The sequence below is a fragment of the Xiphophorus hellerii genome, chromosome 18 (assembly GCF_003331165.1).
Source record: "Xiphophorus hellerii strain 12219 chromosome 18, Xiphophorus_hellerii-4.1, whole genome shotgun sequence".
In the NCBI taxonomy this organism is placed as follows: Eukaryota; Metazoa; Chordata; class Actinopteri; order Cyprinodontiformes; family Poeciliidae; genus Xiphophorus; species Xiphophorus hellerii.
Window position 1 is genome coordinate 12,851,679 of NC_045689.1, and position 17,798 is coordinate 12,869,476.

At 34.2% G+C, this 17,798-nt stretch overlaps 2 protein-coding genes across 3 annotated transcripts; one reads left to right on the forward strand and one right to left on the reverse strand.

The window, feature by feature from the left end:
• Positions 1 to 278: 278 nt before the first annotated feature.
• Positions 279 to 7,364, forward strand: LOC116737301 (T-cell surface glycoprotein CD3 gamma chain). Of its 2 annotated transcripts, none has more exons than XM_032590370.1 (8): positions 279 to 418; positions 777 to 850; positions 1,187 to 1,248; positions 3,314 to 3,340; positions 3,465 to 3,638; positions 3,802 to 3,945; positions 5,268 to 5,323; positions 6,336 to 7,364. In XM_032590370.1, exons 3-8 carry the CDS (start codon positions 1,212 to 1,214, stop codon positions 6,387 to 6,389), a joined length of 492 nt encoding a protein of 163 aa, XP_032446261.1. In that variant the 5' UTR covers positions 279 to 418; positions 777 to 850; positions 1,187 to 1,211; the 3' UTR covers positions 6,390 to 7,364. The 2 variants fall into 2 exon arrangements, with proteins under 2 accessions (XP_032446261.1, XP_032446260.1); XM_032590369.1 differs by having other exon boundaries at positions 288 to 418; positions 3,462 to 3,638.
• Positions 7,365 to 8,971: 1,607 nt separating this feature from the next.
• Positions 8,972 to 17,501, reverse strand: LOC116707969 (uncharacterized). The gene is made up of 9 exons (XM_032545675.1): positions 17,325 to 17,501; positions 16,904 to 17,104; positions 16,677 to 16,820; positions 16,505 to 16,567; positions 13,136 to 13,210; positions 12,469 to 12,693; positions 12,240 to 12,383; positions 12,104 to 12,156; positions 8,972 to 9,890 (listed from the first exon to the last, which is right to left on the reverse strand). Exons 1-9 carry the CDS (start codon positions 17,386 to 17,388, stop codon positions 9,813 to 9,815), a joined length of 1,047 nt encoding a protein of 348 aa, XP_032401566.1. The 5' UTR covers positions 17,389 to 17,501; the 3' UTR covers positions 8,972 to 9,812.
• Positions 17,502 to 17,798: the final 297 nt, after the last annotated feature.

A 17,798-nucleotide genomic window follows, 5' to 3' on the forward strand; every position in this document is an offset into this window, starting at 1 on the left:
GTCAGTTTTGTTTGGTAAAATGAAATGATCCACTTTGTTTTTCTAACACAGGTGCAAGAGAGGATGATACTGATGATTGTGTGTGTGGTGGGGGGAGGGAAGGGGGGTGTATCTGTGTGTGTTTATAAAGACACACTGTGTGTGTGTATGTGCCAGGTGTTAGCTCTTGGGTCACAGGTTGCTGTGGTTTTTTTTACAAACAGGAAGCAGAATTATGTTGTGGGAGCGTAAATTTGCTCTCTATGTGTCTGCTAGAGCTCCTGTGTTGAACAGGGAAGGCAGAAAGTCACTCATGAGGGAAACATTACCAAAATACAGGAGATTTGAAATATTCATATAAACTGTGTGTCTGTGTTAGATTCTTTGTTTCGCCAGATGTAGAGACTTATTGCACCAGGTTACTGTGTGCAATTAGCAAGTTAGTATCTTTTTTTACTTTATCCGATTGTTAAAAATAATTATGTGTGGAGGATAAAACAAGTGCTTGCAAGACTTAGTTTTATTATGCCTCATGAATATCTCTCTAATTAATTTCTGAATGAATTATCAATACCTTAATGATTTTTGCTGTTGATTTTATTCAAATTAACAGCAACAACCAAAACAATCTGCTAAACAGTACCAATATCATTTGCCACAAAACCTTTTCCAGTGTTTCATGTGCCGATTTTGATGGTAAATGCATGCAGACGTGATGGAGTGTTTCTGATAAAATCAACAAAGCCTGATGAAGCTGACAAACCAATCACAGCGACTTCCTTCTCCCTCTCAAACAGGCAGACTGGAGACGTTCTGACTTCAGGCAGAAACTAAATCCTTCAGCAGAGTCCCAGAACTTCATTAGATTAAGGTTAGTATTTTTGTTTCAATTTCAAATTCAAATTCAGAATTACGCAACATTTTATATTCATCTCATGTTTTGAGTACTTTTGTTAAAACTCCAAAAGTGTGTTGATTTATTACTTCTATTAATTTATCTTTGTCTAAATCCAGCTCACTCTAAAGCAAAGTAAGGCTTTGTGGATCAATTGGAATATTAATATGATGACAGCAGCAATAAGTTGTTTATCTTCTGTTACTCGTTAAGTTAAGCAAAATAAAATGGTCGACGAGAGTGAGAAAATGGCAGCCTTCCGGGTTTCTGAAAAGGGTTTGCTGATGCCTCTGTGTTTCCTTCTGTCTTTAGAAAAGCAGCCAGCAGGTACAACACAATGAAATATCAGCTGCTGCTTCTTTCTCTTCTGGCAGGTATGTTTTTCTTATTGTTTTTGCTCCTAATGAACCAAAAAAACACCTAACTTTGTTTATTAGAGTAAGAAGTTCTGACCATAATTTATTGCAGTCTTTTATTACAATCTGTCTCAAGTATTTTCTTACTGATCATCTAAAATCAGTAAGGCACTTTAGACCACACAGTTAAGCTCAAAATGGTTAAAACCATAAAATATTTCTTCCTCCATCAAAAAGTTTGTTATTGATAGAAAATGAGGCAGATATCTCTCAAAGGAAGAGAAAGCTATGTATATAAAGCTCTACATAATGCTGTCTTGTTCTGCGTGTATACTTTTATGTACATAATATTAATTATAATAGTCACCACTCTAACTCAGAAGGAGAAATAAGTCTTGAATTTGTCAGAATTATAGTGGCTCTGTATGCAAACTCAATGCATTTAATAAGTAATATTTTATGACTCATATCATTTGATGAATAGTTATCACATTTGATAAAGTTTTAAAAAATTGTATTACTCAAATAAACAACAGGAATGGTGTGTGGAAAGGATTGTGGATCAGCTTGCTTCTTTATTAACTCTTATAGTCAAATCAAAAACATGCCATTTTGATAATTTCTTCTTCCCTTTCGTATCCTCTAGCCAATTAATTTAATATACCTGTGTACTTCATTACAGACTCTGTCGCTAAGTACTCTCTTACAAGTGTGAATGTCCAGAAAAATACTCAACTCTTATATATAATTTTTATTATAAAAATAATTGAGGACTTTTTATGACACCCTATTTTCATTGATTGTAGTCCACTTTAGACCACACAGTTAAGCTCCAAATTGTTTAAACCATAACAATTTTGGTTTTAATTGGTCAACTAAAACCCTAAACATTTTAGGGTTTTAGTTGACCCTAAAATTCCTGACCAAATTAAAATAGGTCTGAGTAATTTTCCCTGCTGGCAGACTGCAGCCACAAAATTATGCGTTCAGTTATATTAAATTTTCTCAAATCACATCTTTTGACATTGGAAACTTTTCTACTGTACCTAATATTTTCCATCTACAGAAGATTTCAGTTCATCAGTACAAACATGGCTTTAGTAATAATAACAAAATTCTCATCTACCTACATGAATTGCCTCTGCTTGCCGAGTAAATATGTATCAGTCATTTGAGAACCACACAGAATCTCCATAGGGGCTTCAAATGTCCCTTTCTCACCTCCTAAAATTTAGAGTCTCTGGAACACTCAAGAATACTTCTCTTATCCTCTATGCAATTAATTTAATTTAGAATTGCTAACAATTTTTTCAAGTCCTGTGAAAAAATTCCTCACACCATAATACTGCCACCACCATACTTCAGCCGTAGTAGAAAAAGGAAATTTTGTAGCACTACCCAAAAAAGTGGTTGCATTAACAACAGCAACAACAAAAAATCTATGTTAGAATAGAATAGAATAGAATAGAATAGAATAGAATAGAATAGACTTACTTTATTCATCCCAGCAGGGAAATTATTTTTATTGTTTTTTGGTCTCGTGTCACTGTTTTGGCTTGTTCTACATGTTTAAGAAATTTAATAGATAATTGTTGTAAAAAATATTTATATGTTGTTTTTTTTATCCTTGTACACAACTGCATATCATTGTGTAGTCTCTAACTGGCTGTAAATTTTAATTATGTAAACAGACTTATTTACAATTACAGTTCGCTTGAGTATTTGTCTGATAAATGTGTGAGTCAGATTAGTCTGGGGTGGTCATTTCTTTTTTAATACCAGTAGTTGAGCTCCAATGGAAAGTATGTTAAAAGCACTTGATGCATAAGGTTTGTATACCTTGAAGTTTTTGCTTAGTTTAGTTTAGAACTATTTCTTGCACATTTAACAGCAAGGTCTTTATTACAACTATCTCTTCATTGCCTAAAATATTTAAAATACAGGACCATAAAAAAGACCAGATTGAGTTTTTATTTTTAGTGGAGCTTTAAATTCTTGTTGAGTTTTTCATTATCATTTTGAAATATAATTGGTCAGGTTCATTCAATATTTATTTATGTTTCTTTTCATCTTTTTCTTTCAGCAATTAGCTTTGATCATGCTACAGGAGGTAAGAACACAATTATGCGTAAAAATACAAAATTATTTCAAAATCATGTGCATCTGAAAACATTTCTACAAATACTGATTGACCAAGATTGTGTTTAACTGAAAGTTTCTTTTTTAAACAGCAGATAATAAGATAAAAGTTCAGGAGACTGCAGATGGAATCAAGCTGTCTTGTGATGGCAATTTTATTGTTAAAGGAAATGGCAAGAACGGGACAGAAATGACATTGTATTACCGTGATGATGAATCTGGAGAATACACTTGTGATGTCGACTCACAAATCTACGTAAAATTTCGGAGTAAGTTCTACATAAAGAGTTTCTCCCAAAAGGTTTTGTGGGATGAAAGTGATTTCAAATATAAGAATATGCAATTTTATATAGATATGTAATTTACATTTTATTATGCTTGGAAAATCAGTGAAGACACCACTGTTTAATAGATTACTTTGCTTATTTTCAGCGTGTGACAACTGTATAGAACTTGATACCTCCTCTATTGTGGGCCTGGCAGTAGGAGACATTGTGGCTACTGTTGTGGTTGGAGTGGCTGTCTATCTCATTGCTTCTCAAGCTCGGACTGGTCAAGTTAAACCCACCAAGAAAAGTAAAAGTCTACCTGTCTGTCTTTTATTTTCCATTTGTAGTACCATACACACATTACCGGAACAAGATACTGATCCAGTTTTTTTTTCTCTATCTTTTTTTCTCCGAGGGGCTTTTTCTCTACGTACAACTAGTAAAACTTACTTGTGCAAGGTTAAAATAGTTAAGTCCAATTAATTCTTAGTGAAACTGTCATTGAGACAAAGCATTCTTCAGTGGTACTAGATTTAAACTCTGATGAAAGTGATACACCAAGATTAACCCTCTGTATGGCTTGATATGAAAATAAGTTACTTATGCAGACAACACAAAATGGTAAGTGAAGAATTTGGTAGCATGTTGGGATAATCAAGAGGCTGAGTTGTGGTGCAACTCAGCCTCTTGAGTTTTTTATTTTTTTTCTAAATTCTGAAAATGGTAACATTTTCTCACAAAAACCCCCAATAGTTTTTAAAAGAAAGTGGACTGTTACATTATATACCAACGTAACAGCCCATTGCAAACTCATTCCAACATCAGCTTTCAGGCTGATGTTGGAATGAGCAGGTGCTTTGGGTCTTTACATGTCATTTACACCAGTTTGCAGAGAATGAGCCACAAATGTATTATTATAGCACAATAAGACTGAAAAAGCTTCAAGTCATATAAAAACATGAAAGAACAAGTTTTTCTCCTCTTCTGGCATTTTGTCCTCAAGTCAATAAATTCTGATTTCAGCACATTTTCATGTAATAGACGTTAATTAGATATGCCACTTTCAGGTCTTGCAGTTGTGACTATTGGGCTAATCAGAAACTTTCTTTTCTGTTTACCTTTTTAAACACAAAACTCTTTTGACTGAAAAAGAAAGACATTTAAAATAGTTAGTTGCCATAACAGCCATGTAGAAATAGAACACGGCGATTTATGTAAGTTTAGCAGAAGTGAAATAGTTTAAGGTACAGTTAATCGGCACCCACTCCACAGAATTATGAAACTCATATTATATGGCCCACCTACAATAATATGTATCTGGAACACCAAGTAGTCACAGAATCTAATATGTTTGTTACATTCACAATTTTTCCTCAGTGCATCAGAATCAGGAAAATCTAACTAAAAAGTTCACTTGAGTTGCTCTTTAAGAATTACAAGAGCTTCAAACTCTCTCTACTTTGTTGATGACACACCTAATTCTGAAGAAAGCACTAGGGGAAAAAATCTGACTGTTGCTCATCACATTGACCCAAGAAAACAAAGTTAAGTGTCTGCTGAAATCAGCCTGCTTGCTTGCATTTGAGCTTCTTTGTCATGTTTTATCACCATTATAATTTTCCTCCTCAGGGTCTGACAAACAAAATCTGATTCATAATGAAGCGCCCAATGACCCCAGCTACCAGGTGAGCTAATCAAAACACCTATCAAAAGCTTTTTTTTATTGTACAGTTTTTTCAGGTGCTTTTGGTGCATTTCTCAAAACAATTAGTACAAAGTGCAAGACCTGGTTGATAACCTGCAAATGTTTGTCACTTACTCACAATGGATAATGCAATTTTGAAAAGTAAGTACTGTATGTGTCAATGAAAGTATCATTATCAATAAAATTAAAAGTCAGACACCATGTTTCTGAACAAGACTGGCAAATGTCAATATTATGACATCTCACATTTTGTTTTCCAATGCAAAACTATTTGGTAACAATACCTGAAATGCTCAGTACAGCGCCAGAGCTTATTTGCATATTCATTTGAAATCTAGCTTTATGGTATTTTGTTAACTGAGTACAAGACACTGAATAGATGCTTCACATTTTAAAGCATATACTCTAGGTAGTAACAGAAACAATGAGATTGCAGATACAATCAGCCCAATTGAGTTCCTCCGCAGGGTGTCTATGCTCTCCTTTAAAGATGCGGTGATGTGAACTGCAGCTCCTCCACTTTGAGAGCAGACTTTGGCATCTAGTTAGATGCCTCCACATTGTCTCTGTGATGATGAAGTGTTTAAGGTACGTCCCACTGGGACGACCTAGGAAGACCCAGGACATGCTGGAGGGACAGTGTTTCTCTGCTGGCCTAAGATTTCTCCAGAGGAGCTGGCCCAAGCGGCCAGGTATAGGGGAGTATAGTTGGCTTTGACAGAGATAACATATGCAGTTGAGAAAGTGCAAAAACAGTAGAGAAGTGTATGGACACAATTGATGGATGTGCAAAAACATGCAATTTCTTTGAATGAATGACAAACTGCTTCTGTGATGAGCACAAATGACTAAATGCTGTAGAGGTTGAGCTAACAGCTGTGAGAACTTCTGATTAGAGAAATGCCCCAAAGCACATTAAAAAAAACCCTGTAATTATCCTCCTATCATTGATCTCGCTGTCCCCAAATTCACTGTGGCCATTACTGTTTCAGCCACTGAAGTACAAGAGAGGAAGAGATGAATATGATGTACTCAACAGAAAGTAGAACGGAGGTCCATGCTAACTCTCGACTGCAAGCAAACTTCTACTGTAGGAAACATCCGGCTCTGCTTCCTGAGTCTCCATCAGGACAGTGTGATATGTGTACAGCCTGTTCTGTCCTCAACTGATGTAATTTGCTGTGTTTGGCATTGTCTTTGAAAACAATTTCTATTTGTCATTTATGACGCTATGAACATGAGTCTATTTCTGACCCTTTGTATGAACTCAGTATGTCAGCTAATGTAAAATATTTCATTCCATGTTGATTTTTGTAACTGATGTAAAGCTTCTTAAGTTACGTTCATGTTTGAAAGGTGAAAAGTTGATAAATTGGAACATTTGAAATCAAGTAAATATTTGTTGCTGGCCAAAGAAAGTGTACTATTATTGCTTTGTTTTAAACATATTTCAGTTGTTTATTATTAGACTGAAAGTTTTAAACTGGCTCATTTATGTTACATTTTCTATTCTTGTTTTATTGCATGTTTTACAATACTTTGTTTTTTCACATTTTTGTTTCCTCATGAAAGATCAACAAAAATAATGCATGATTGTGGAAGGAAAATTATTGATGATTTTCAAAAATATTTTTACAAATAAAAATGTGTATTTGTATTCAGTCTTGCTGAGTCCATACTTTGTAGAATTATCTTATCCTGAGGTTTTATCTACAAATGTATTTTGGTATGTCTCCACCAGCTAGAAAGTAAAGTGGTTTGTCATGTCGTGGAAGGTTTACTGATGGGTTGAAATCATCCAGTTCTTGTATGATGGATTGAAAATGTTCTTTAAAATTGTGAAAGCTTGGTTTTTTTAATGAGACTTTTCCAAAACTTTATCCCTGATCTGTCTGCTTCCCAATCCCTCCCTCAATTAGGATATTTTTTCATTGTATTGAAGAAACAAACTGCAAATTGTTGAATCTATTCCTTTTATCTGCATATATAGTGTATTAAACCATAGTGCTTCAAACTATGAACATTTTAGTGTTGTTTTTCTGAAATGTTAATTGTGTTGTCATGGAGATTCTTCTAATTTATAATAATTTTCTTCTAACTTTGATCAAATGTGGAAAAAGTGGTGAGTCACGACCGATCTTTCCTTTTGAACACTTCTGCACTCAACCAATAAAGACTCTTAATGGAGTGATGTTCAAATTGATGCTAACTGAATTTTTCAAACTTGAATGCTTTAAATTTAAATGCTTTCCACCCTTGTCCAGTGTGTTTTAAAGTTGTTTACATTTTTAAGACACCATGATCACAAAACAATTAGGGAAAAACTACTTGTGTATTTTAAACAGCTTTAAGACACATGGTTCAGTGCTAGAGCAGGCGCACCATATACATTAGGTTACAGTCCTTAACATAGCTTTCAACAGTTTGAATCCTGGCCCTGGGCTATTTATTGCATGTCTTCTCCTTCTTCCTGTTTAACTACTAATGAATAAAGGCTACTAGAGCCACAAAAACATTTTTATGAAAAAAGATAAATGGCATCTGATCAGAAAGCCTTGTTTAGGTTTTGGGTTTGCATTTAGAGAAATAAGGGAGATATAGAACACGTGTTAATAGAAGAACAATAGTAAATGTTAATAAGTAGACTGTACTACTACAACAAGGACAGGAAACTGAAGAGAGGACTTTACCAACTAGCTGATTTCAGAAGAAGCTTCTGAAAACAATAAATTAACGTCATTATAGGGTTAATTCAGTATTCTGGTAGGAGGAAACCAGAGTCTATGAGGAGGATAAAATAAAGCATGTTAGCTTCCAGCCTGGTAACAAATGCGTCTTTTTTTCTTCATATTTAACCGGAAGTGAGAGACTGCTTCATACAGCTGGGCTGAGTAAACCAAACCCTAATCATCCCCCACACTCATACTGAACCAACTTCTACCTGAAAGCATGCACACACACACGCCCCCACCAGCACACACACACACACACGCACACACACACACTTTAATGATTCAGCGCACATATACTTTGAACACGAGAATCTACACTGGTGCGCGGATGTTCTGTCACACAGGCAGATGAGCAGATGTAGGTCTGTGTGTGGGAGCGGTTTGACTTGACACCGTCTCACAGAAGAAACCATCATTTAGATTTCTACATTGTCACACAAAACACAGCAGATGTAAATGAAGATAACTGAGCAGTAAGAGGTGGAGTGTTTCCACAAAGCGATGCAACATGGTCTGCTTTACAATAAATGTGATCAATAAAAATCTACATTTCAGAGAACTATTGCGTCACATTTCATGCTTTCATTTCCATTTAGCATAACTGCTCTCTGTCACTGCTGGGAAGAACAAACAGAAAGCAGAAACATTATGTGACACAACCTTTCCATCCTATCTCTGATAATGTGAAATATACAGAGACTTGTTGAATGTTTCCATCACGTCTGTCTTACATGAGACATGAAGGGAGACAACGAGACACCAGTGGTGATTGTGTTCTTTAGGTGGTGTACTGCGGATATGACATGCGGATTTGAAACCGCCTCATGAATCACACAGTTTATCTGTTGAGCCATCGCGGTATCATTTCTAACCGTACACAGAAAGAAAAATGAAAAGAGGTTTACCCATGTTTATTTCAATTAGAGACACTTAATACAGAGAAAAATATAAAAACAAAAAGAAAAAAAGAGAATGAAAGAAAACAGCTGACAAAACTTGCTGCTTGTATAATATAAACATCAGTAAAAGCACAAATACAGTTAGAAAAAACAATAAAGCAAATAACTGAGTTTGATCATACAGGTGTGATATTTATTGAATCTAATAAAAAGTTTGAATATTCAAAGCATAATATACATATAGAGCAGCAAGATGCCCTTAATTGGTAAAACTGAAAGTTCTAATTAGTGGTAAAAATTAAACCAGTCCACCTTCGTTCTTGCTAAGGTTTACATATATAAACTTTCTGTTCTTTGCTAGTTTGAAACATATTCTAAATTTACCTTAAGCTGTTTTTTCCTTTGTAAATTTCTTTGAGACATGAGTTGTGCCATGTAAATAAACTGAATGTAAATGAAAAGAAAAAACCCCTATAAAACCCCAGATACATAAAAATAAAGATGTACTTTTTAAAATCATTACTATATAACATATTAACTTCATTTTTAACACATCTGCCATAAATTATTCTTTCACTTATGCTGTATAAGCTGTTTTAATAGACAAGTAGAACAAAATGGTTTGTGTCAACTGTCAACAATGTTTATTGCTTTTGTTTTAATGTTTTAAGGCTGCATACCATAAAATGACTTCAAGCTGGCATAATGTACAAGAACTGCACATTTCTACTTTTCAGTATGAAGCTACACCATTATTAAATTTGGGATTTGCAGTAAAGAAAAATTAAAATATGTGAGGATGTATGTAAGGAGTTTTATAATTGTAGAGGAGATGTCTCTATCCAGTCCTGTTCACCATACCACTGTTCACAACAGTAGAGTAGGTGTCCTGTGATCGAGTGTTAGGGTTGAGTGTCTGTAAAAAACAAACAGAAAACATTTTGTAACATGGTTGAATCACAGTGACTTTCAAATTAAATGTATTAATCTGACAGAGACGATGTGCAACAAAAAACAAACATTAATGAAAGATGCTAAAATGTGTGCTCTCGAATTATGGCAGAAAAATTCCCCCATAAACTAGCCCCTTGTTCTGCGCTTAGCGAGAATTGAATCGAACGGAATAGCGCAGGAGGGCAATGGTACTGTGCACCAAATTTAGCTTAAAATAGCTTCTATCTATAATTCCTGAGCACATAAGTTAATAATATCTGGATAATAATATTTACATGCAAAAAGAGGCAGAAAGTATCACTAAAACAAAGGCTGGATAAATACCTAATGGTACGTTAAGCTACACAACAATCACACTCCACTCTGTCAATAACAACTGGGAAATCTCATACAGCAGACCATGCATAATGCAAGAACTGTCCTGAGGTTTGAAGAGAAGAAAACAAATCAGAAAATGAAAAATCCGATGATTGAATTTGAGGCAAAATCTAAAACTCACATGAAGCCTTTTTAAAACAAAATTTAATCTTTGAAGTTGTCTTTAAAGTAATATAAAAATCTATTTCCGTCTCGTTCCCATAAAATCTTTCATGCCTCATCTCGTGAGTTTTAGGTATTGTTACAACCCAAGTAATTAATCTTAGAAAAGGCTTCCAAATACATTTTGCAGTGTCATAATTCTGTGTATTTCAAATGCGCCTAAAAACAAACTGTATTTTAAAGTATAAAAAAATGCATCAATATGATTTTTAAACATAAATGTTGGCTCCAAAACTAGTTCTAACTATTCTTTGACAATGGTCTACATAAATGGGAGGGACAGACTTCTGCTTTCTAGTTATTGTGAAATACATTGCCACTGTTTTATTTACATCTCTGTGACACTAGACAGAGCCATAGAGATAGTATTCTATCCCATATTGATAGAAGAGAAGCAGTAAATGTTTTGCAGACAGATAGTAATTGCTGAGTTTCTTCTGTACCACCAACCAGCTGACCGTGTCAAATGCCCTGTGTGTGTCCAAAAACACACAACTACAACCTTTGTCCGGCTACGTCTTTACCTTTTCCTATTTCCGACTACATTGGAAAACAGCAACTTCTAGTAACATTGGTAGACTTGCTCCTAATCTTGGAACCTATTTATGTTTTAAATGTGAGTCATTTCTAAAATATGTAACATGAAGCCAAACCATTCATCTTAGCCATTTAACACTACATTTAACAGATAATCCAGTTGTAACGAGTTAAATCAAATAAACTTTTCTGACGTTAGAACTGAAGCCCATGGCGTACATAAGATACACTTTAAATTAGATGGGTGAGCAAGAGATAAATCTTACAATGGTGGTTTGATTTGCTGATATTGGACTGTAAGATTGGCCCAAGAGAATGTGGGACCCAAAACAGAACTGTGTTTGGGCCCCAAGCAGAGTTGAGAACAACACTCTCTCCAGCATTATTTATATTTCTTTTAAATTTGCCATTCTCAATTGCTTGCCCAGCTTACATTTAACACAACATTTTTTTAGTGAGCTAGTGAGCTTGAAATAAACTCCCTAAATCCAATGAGTTACGGTACTTGATATTATTAATCAAATAAACACTTTTATAAAGGCTGTAGTTAAAAGCCATATGTACATTCTGATTTAAGTAGGTATCGTTTTATAATATGTTGTCCTTGTCAGAATTAAAGTACTCTTAAATAATGGTAACGGTGATTTATGCAGTTTGGCGTGCTTATACCTTTGTGTAAGATCCAAGTAAAGATTTGATTGGTTTGTCTGCCAAGAACATATAAATACTTTACATCGTCTTAAATAACAAAGAACACTCGTATATACATTAATTTGGAAAGTAAAAAACTATTTTTCCTATTTTCTGTCCTTTAGATAAGGTAAACATTTCTTTCCTGAAGTGACCACCATGTTAGGGACTCTGTGGTGAACAAAATATTATTTTCCATTTGTCAAACTGAACAACAAAAAAGTTTCACAAGATTGAATCATCTTATTTGGGTATGAATTTTTAAATTTAAGCATAATAAAAAATCACTGCATATATGACTTAAAGTGAAGCGCAATGATAATATTTGTGTAACGTAATAAGTAATTATTAAACAAAAAAATAAATTAATTAATCAGTCTGTCTTGAAAGGTTTTTGACAATACTTACCTCATACTCAGCAGATGGACCATGTGGAGCCCGGTGCCCAGCTCTCGGAGTCGCTGGAGGACATAAAGAGATTCAACGCATTGATTTTTAAACTTTCTACTCCACTTTAATCAAGGGACATGCAGTACAGCCTTACGTTTAATAGAGGGGCTTGGTCCATCTGAGCTTTTCTTCTTGGAGCACCTGTAGATTATCATCATCACAATAGCGGTCCCAATCACATTCGCAACAATGATCCCCAGAAAGATCTTTGGATCCAGTTCAAAGCAGTTCTTACAGGCTGATGGGGAAACAACAACAATGGCACATGAGTTAGTCCTGTAATTAACACAGGTGGCAAAGAATGAAAATATGTTTTTACTTACCTTTTCCTTTGACATAGAAATAATAATTCACTGTGTCAGTTGCAGATCCATCTTTCGCGTATTGACATTTGTATTGGACTTGGCGCTCATATGTGAATGTAAATGAATTTGCTGAATTTTCTGTAGTTTCTGGAGTTGTTGATTTTTCCTTGTACCAGGTTACACTATCACTCTCAGGACAGGTTAGTGTGACTTCCTTTTTCCAGAATGTTGCTCCTCCTTTAACTAGTTGTACAATTATAAAGTTACTTTTTTGCATGAGTTTTAGTTTATAACCTTATAATAAACCAAAGTTTTCATCCTCTTAGTACTTCTCACACAGAACCAGAAAGTTCTCACAGCTGATAAAGGCTTTCATATAAATGTTTATGCATGTCAGATTTTTTCTCAGTTTCTTTAAAGCACACAATGATCATTTTATAGAGCTGTACTCAAACGTGTTTCAATCAACACCTTATAATTAAAAAAAAGTATTATCAGAATCTGTCGATAAATAGTAAGAAGGAACAAGGTTGTAAGCAGTTAAGGAACATTAACACAGGAAATGGAGTTGATGCTAACAAATACCATGTCTAGAGACAATATCTGCTTTAGTCTTCAGTCGAAAGAGACTGAAATGCTCCAACTCTACAGTGTAAAGCAACATCAGGTAATGTGCCATATTTACCAGTTTCAGCCTTCACGGAAGTTGCAAACATGAAGATGACAGCGAACACAGCCTGAACAGCCATCCTAAATAATCCTTATTGTCTGATTCTGAATGTTTTTTAGGTTTAGGTCAAATCTGTAAAACTCTCTAAAAGGATATGCTTTACATCAAACTGTCTTTTCAGAAAACCAGAGCGATTCAAAATGGAGCTGATGGTTCTCTCCCTGACACTGTCTCTAGTGAAGATCCACTCTCACACATACACACTCATGCACACAGGAAGTGTTTCATTTTTTTCAAGATGAATTCGCAAACCATAAAACAAAGTCTACCTGCAGTACCTTGTGCAGAGAAAAACTCATGTTTTGTTGTTGTCCATTCACTGTAAAATAATTGCATTAAGTTTATTATATATATCATAAACATATGAATGTAAGAGATCCCTTTATGTTAAAATCTTGTGTTGTTAAATATTCTCTTCCTGTTCTTAAGTGTGCCTTCTATTTATATAATTTTGTTTGCTCCTTTGTCCCATTTGTTTGAGTCATCTGGTTGTTCTCTTGTTGCTACACCTCAAAATCTCCTGTTTGGCCAGGAGATTTTTCAAAGTTAAAATATGTACATGTTTTTTTCATTTTATCAACCTCATTCTAGACAAGCACACTGTTTAGGGACACATCTCACCCACTAAGCAAACCCTCTACCTAAAATGCAACAAACAGATGCATTTTACCAAAGTTTTTTCTGGTTTTCTTTCATTTTTCTCTCTCTCCAGACTTACAAAATATACTCCTATTGCCTTTGCAAAAAACTAAAATATAATGTATAAAATTGGCAGTTAAGTATTTGGAAGAGTTTTGTGCAAGTTAGTGTACAAATGTAATCTCTGGATCCTCATAAAATATACAAATAAAGCTTATTGGTGTATCCTTTAGTACACGTCTGCCACCTAGTGGTTTAACTCAACAAAAATACTTCCGTCTTTCAATGTAAAACAAATAATCCTTTATTTCTAAGAGAGAAAAGCAGAATAACCAACTTCATATAGGAAAAAGGAAAAGTAGATAAAGACTGATGTTCAGTAAATATGTGAATTTATTACTTTTACATAGATTACAAGCAATGATATCGTGAAGCCATAAAAGGATATGTAAAAACCTACAGTCGTTACATGGCTATGAATTATAAAATATACTGAGTTGCAATTCAAAGTCAAAATAAAAAGGAAAATAATATTTCAATCAAACAGTTTAAACATGATCCTTAATAAAAGAAAGTAGTTTTCTTTGAAGGATTCCTCTGTACCACGCTTACTAAGTGGTCTTCTAGCTTTTGTTTCACAGCATTGAAAAGTAGAAGATGTCTGCAAAATGACTCCTCTATCTAGTCACTGATTTGACTATTGCATCCCACTCAATCATTTTTGGATAGGTTCAGGTCATCCTTCAGCACACACACTCCATCATTTATCAGGAATAGATCTGATCATTTTCAACTAATATTTTTATTAGCTCTGAAATTAGCAGATTCCAAAAATTATCCTGGGAGTCTTACATCTTAATTCTTCGTCTTTGGAAAATTCTTTTATTTGAATAATTTTATGTTTGGTCCTATTTTTTGAGTAACAAGTTTTACCAGATGTGCATTAAGGTGCTGTATTTTATTTATTTTTTTGTTGTTTAAAAGGATTATAGCAAACATCTTTTTAAAATTTCCATATTGCTTTTTTACATAAATAAATGTCTTATGCATATGGAATAACATTGCTGTTCATGAAAACATAAAAATAATCCAAGGCTGAGTGTGGAGCTCTTCATTATAACATTTTTTTAAGGGGCTTCTCAATAACTAATTATGTGTGTCATTACCCTGACACTATAAAATACTTTCTTACTCTCAATGAATGTTTTTTAGTTGAATAAAAACAAAATAAAACATACACGTATTAAAAACTAAATACAGAAATACATACAATAAAATGCATATGCATGAACAAATTAGAAATTTGTACTTTCAGTCCTGCTTTTGAAATTCTAACATTTATTTGCTGCACAATCTTTGAACAGCTGGAATTTAACATTAAAACACACAAATGATTACTAATCATTTTAAACTAATTTTACAATGTTCAGTTTTAATGAAGTTAAATTTAATATAAGGTCTGGTAATTCCTTACTATTTCATGCTATCATTTTATAAATGTTTGCCTTCTTCTGACCTTCCTGATGATGGACATCTACCCCGTCCTGTGCACCACAGTGGAGTAAGTTTCCGTTGATTGAGTGTTGGGGTTCAGTGACTGACGAGACATAATCCAAAATCAAACGTTTTAAAATGGATGTGTTACAATGTGCAAATAAAACAATAAATTACAGTAACATACATACAAACAACAAATAAATGATTAAAACGAAGTAATTAATTGTTCACAAATCACCCAATACATAAATATAAATGTGAATAAAACAAACAAATAAATAAATATCCTCAAGAAGGTCATCCAGTACACATAAATGACCCACTAAATAAAATAAAATAAAACATTTCACTACAAAATCCCCATGTATTAAGGGGTGTTAGTTGTAAGGTATATACTTCAGTGCTTTCCCAATGTGTTTTTTTGAAGAACAATGGATCCTCAGTAAATTTTCAAGTGTCGTAACTGATCACAATTATTTTCAAATAGAGGAAACACTCAGACCATACTAGAATTTTGAAATGTGCTCAATAATAAATTACCGAAGGGTTAAAGGCATTATTAATGATGGCTTCTTACAAAAATACTATCTTTGTTATGCTCCAACTAAATATTATTTGTTTCATATATAATAGTTTAATTCAAAAAAGGTTGGTGTTAATAGAAATAATTGCTTCTCCACGTAAAATCTGAGCTTGGTGCTGACTCAGCTCATTTATCATACATTTTCCATTTTCTGAATAATCTGCTTTCTGCTAAATGGAGGGATTTTACTAAATAGGCACACTTTGCATAATCCTATTTAAAGAAACTATGCCTTTAAGCAAATGGTTACGCTAAATAAACGTTTCTTTTGATTGTATATGTAACTTTAAATCACATCTACAGTAAGTAAGAGAGTTAATAAAAATTCTCTCATCAAACACCAAACAACAAAGTATGTTTCTCACAACATGACTTCAGTAACACTGCTGTGATCTTGCATTAGTCTCACATAATATAATAATCCTTTTGATGCTGTGGGTGCATAAAGTGTGGGTGCAAAAGTGTATATATTTATATACACTTTTTGTACAAAAGAAGCTTTAGATTGGAGGATTTGATTAGACCACAACATATTACTATAATGATGCTTCTTTTAGTTCAACAAGAAGAGAAAAATGCCAGACAAAACAGACTTTTTGTAATACTGTTCCTGACAATACCCACCTCATAGGCAGAAGATTGGTCCGCTTGAGGCCGGGTTCTACGTGCTTAAATAAATAAAGATAATAAATATTCATTAATTCCAAGGATTTTATGAGTATCCTTGAAATTGGCCAAGGGCCAGAAATTGGGATAAGATCTTAAGTTCATTCCTACCTCTTGGGGGTTGAAGCGGTACATTTGGGTGTTTCCTCTTGGTGCAAACGTAGATTATCCTCATCATCACCGCAGTCCCGATCACATCCACGAGAATCACCAGCAAGAACAGCAATCCGTCCACCTCAAAGCAGTTTTCACAGGCTGGAGAAGAAAAGTGGTCCGTCAAACAACAGTTAGGTCTGTACGAGCGTAAAGACCTTAAAATTAAATCTGGTTTTACTCACCCTTCCCTTTTACGAAGAAGTAGTATTTTATCTTCTCCCCTTCATTACTGTCATATTCACAATAATATTGGGCCTGGCCTTTAAAGTGGAATTCATGAGTTTCACCAGGTTCTAAAGCATTTTTATTTTCCATGTTATTCTTCCATGTTCCGTTTTGTGGACAGGTCAGAGTAACTTTGTCTCTCCAGAATGAGACTCCTCCTTCAACCACAAACACAATTAATCAATAACTTTGTAATTATTTAAGCCCATAATGTTTACATTCATTTCTGTTAAAACTGCGATCGATCAAAGACGCTAAAGGGTTTGCATATGGTAATTTAGAGCTGAAATATGTATTTGTTCAACCACCAGACAAATAAATGAAATATTTCAACTTCACAGTAAAAATACAGATGTTGCAGGACTAGTGGGTGCTTACCTTTTTGAGATTCCACTGTGGCTAAAAACATGAAAAGGACGACGAACATGACCTGAACACCCATTCTGCGTGTTTCTTTATCCGTCTGGAGTTTGGATCAAATCTGTGAAGTCTAAATTAAACTCAGCAGTCTGGTTAATGACAGACTGAGACTCTCTCTCTCTCTCTGTGCTCTCTCACTTGTACGCACTAATAAATTCACAAAAGACACACACATTTAGCTCTACAGGAAGTGTGTAGTTTTTCAAGAGGATTTCACTGTTCATTGAAGTCAAACTGAAGTGAAGCTTCTAGAAAGAAACATTCTGATTCCTGACTTGTTCCAGATCAAAAAATCTGGAGAAGAAGCAGAAATAAAAAAGTAACGATTTAGGCAAATAATACAGTAGAACTTCTAGATGTGAATTATGTGATCAAATAGGCAATTTGAATATGAAAACAAGTTTTCCCAGAAAAAAATCAAGACCCTATCCA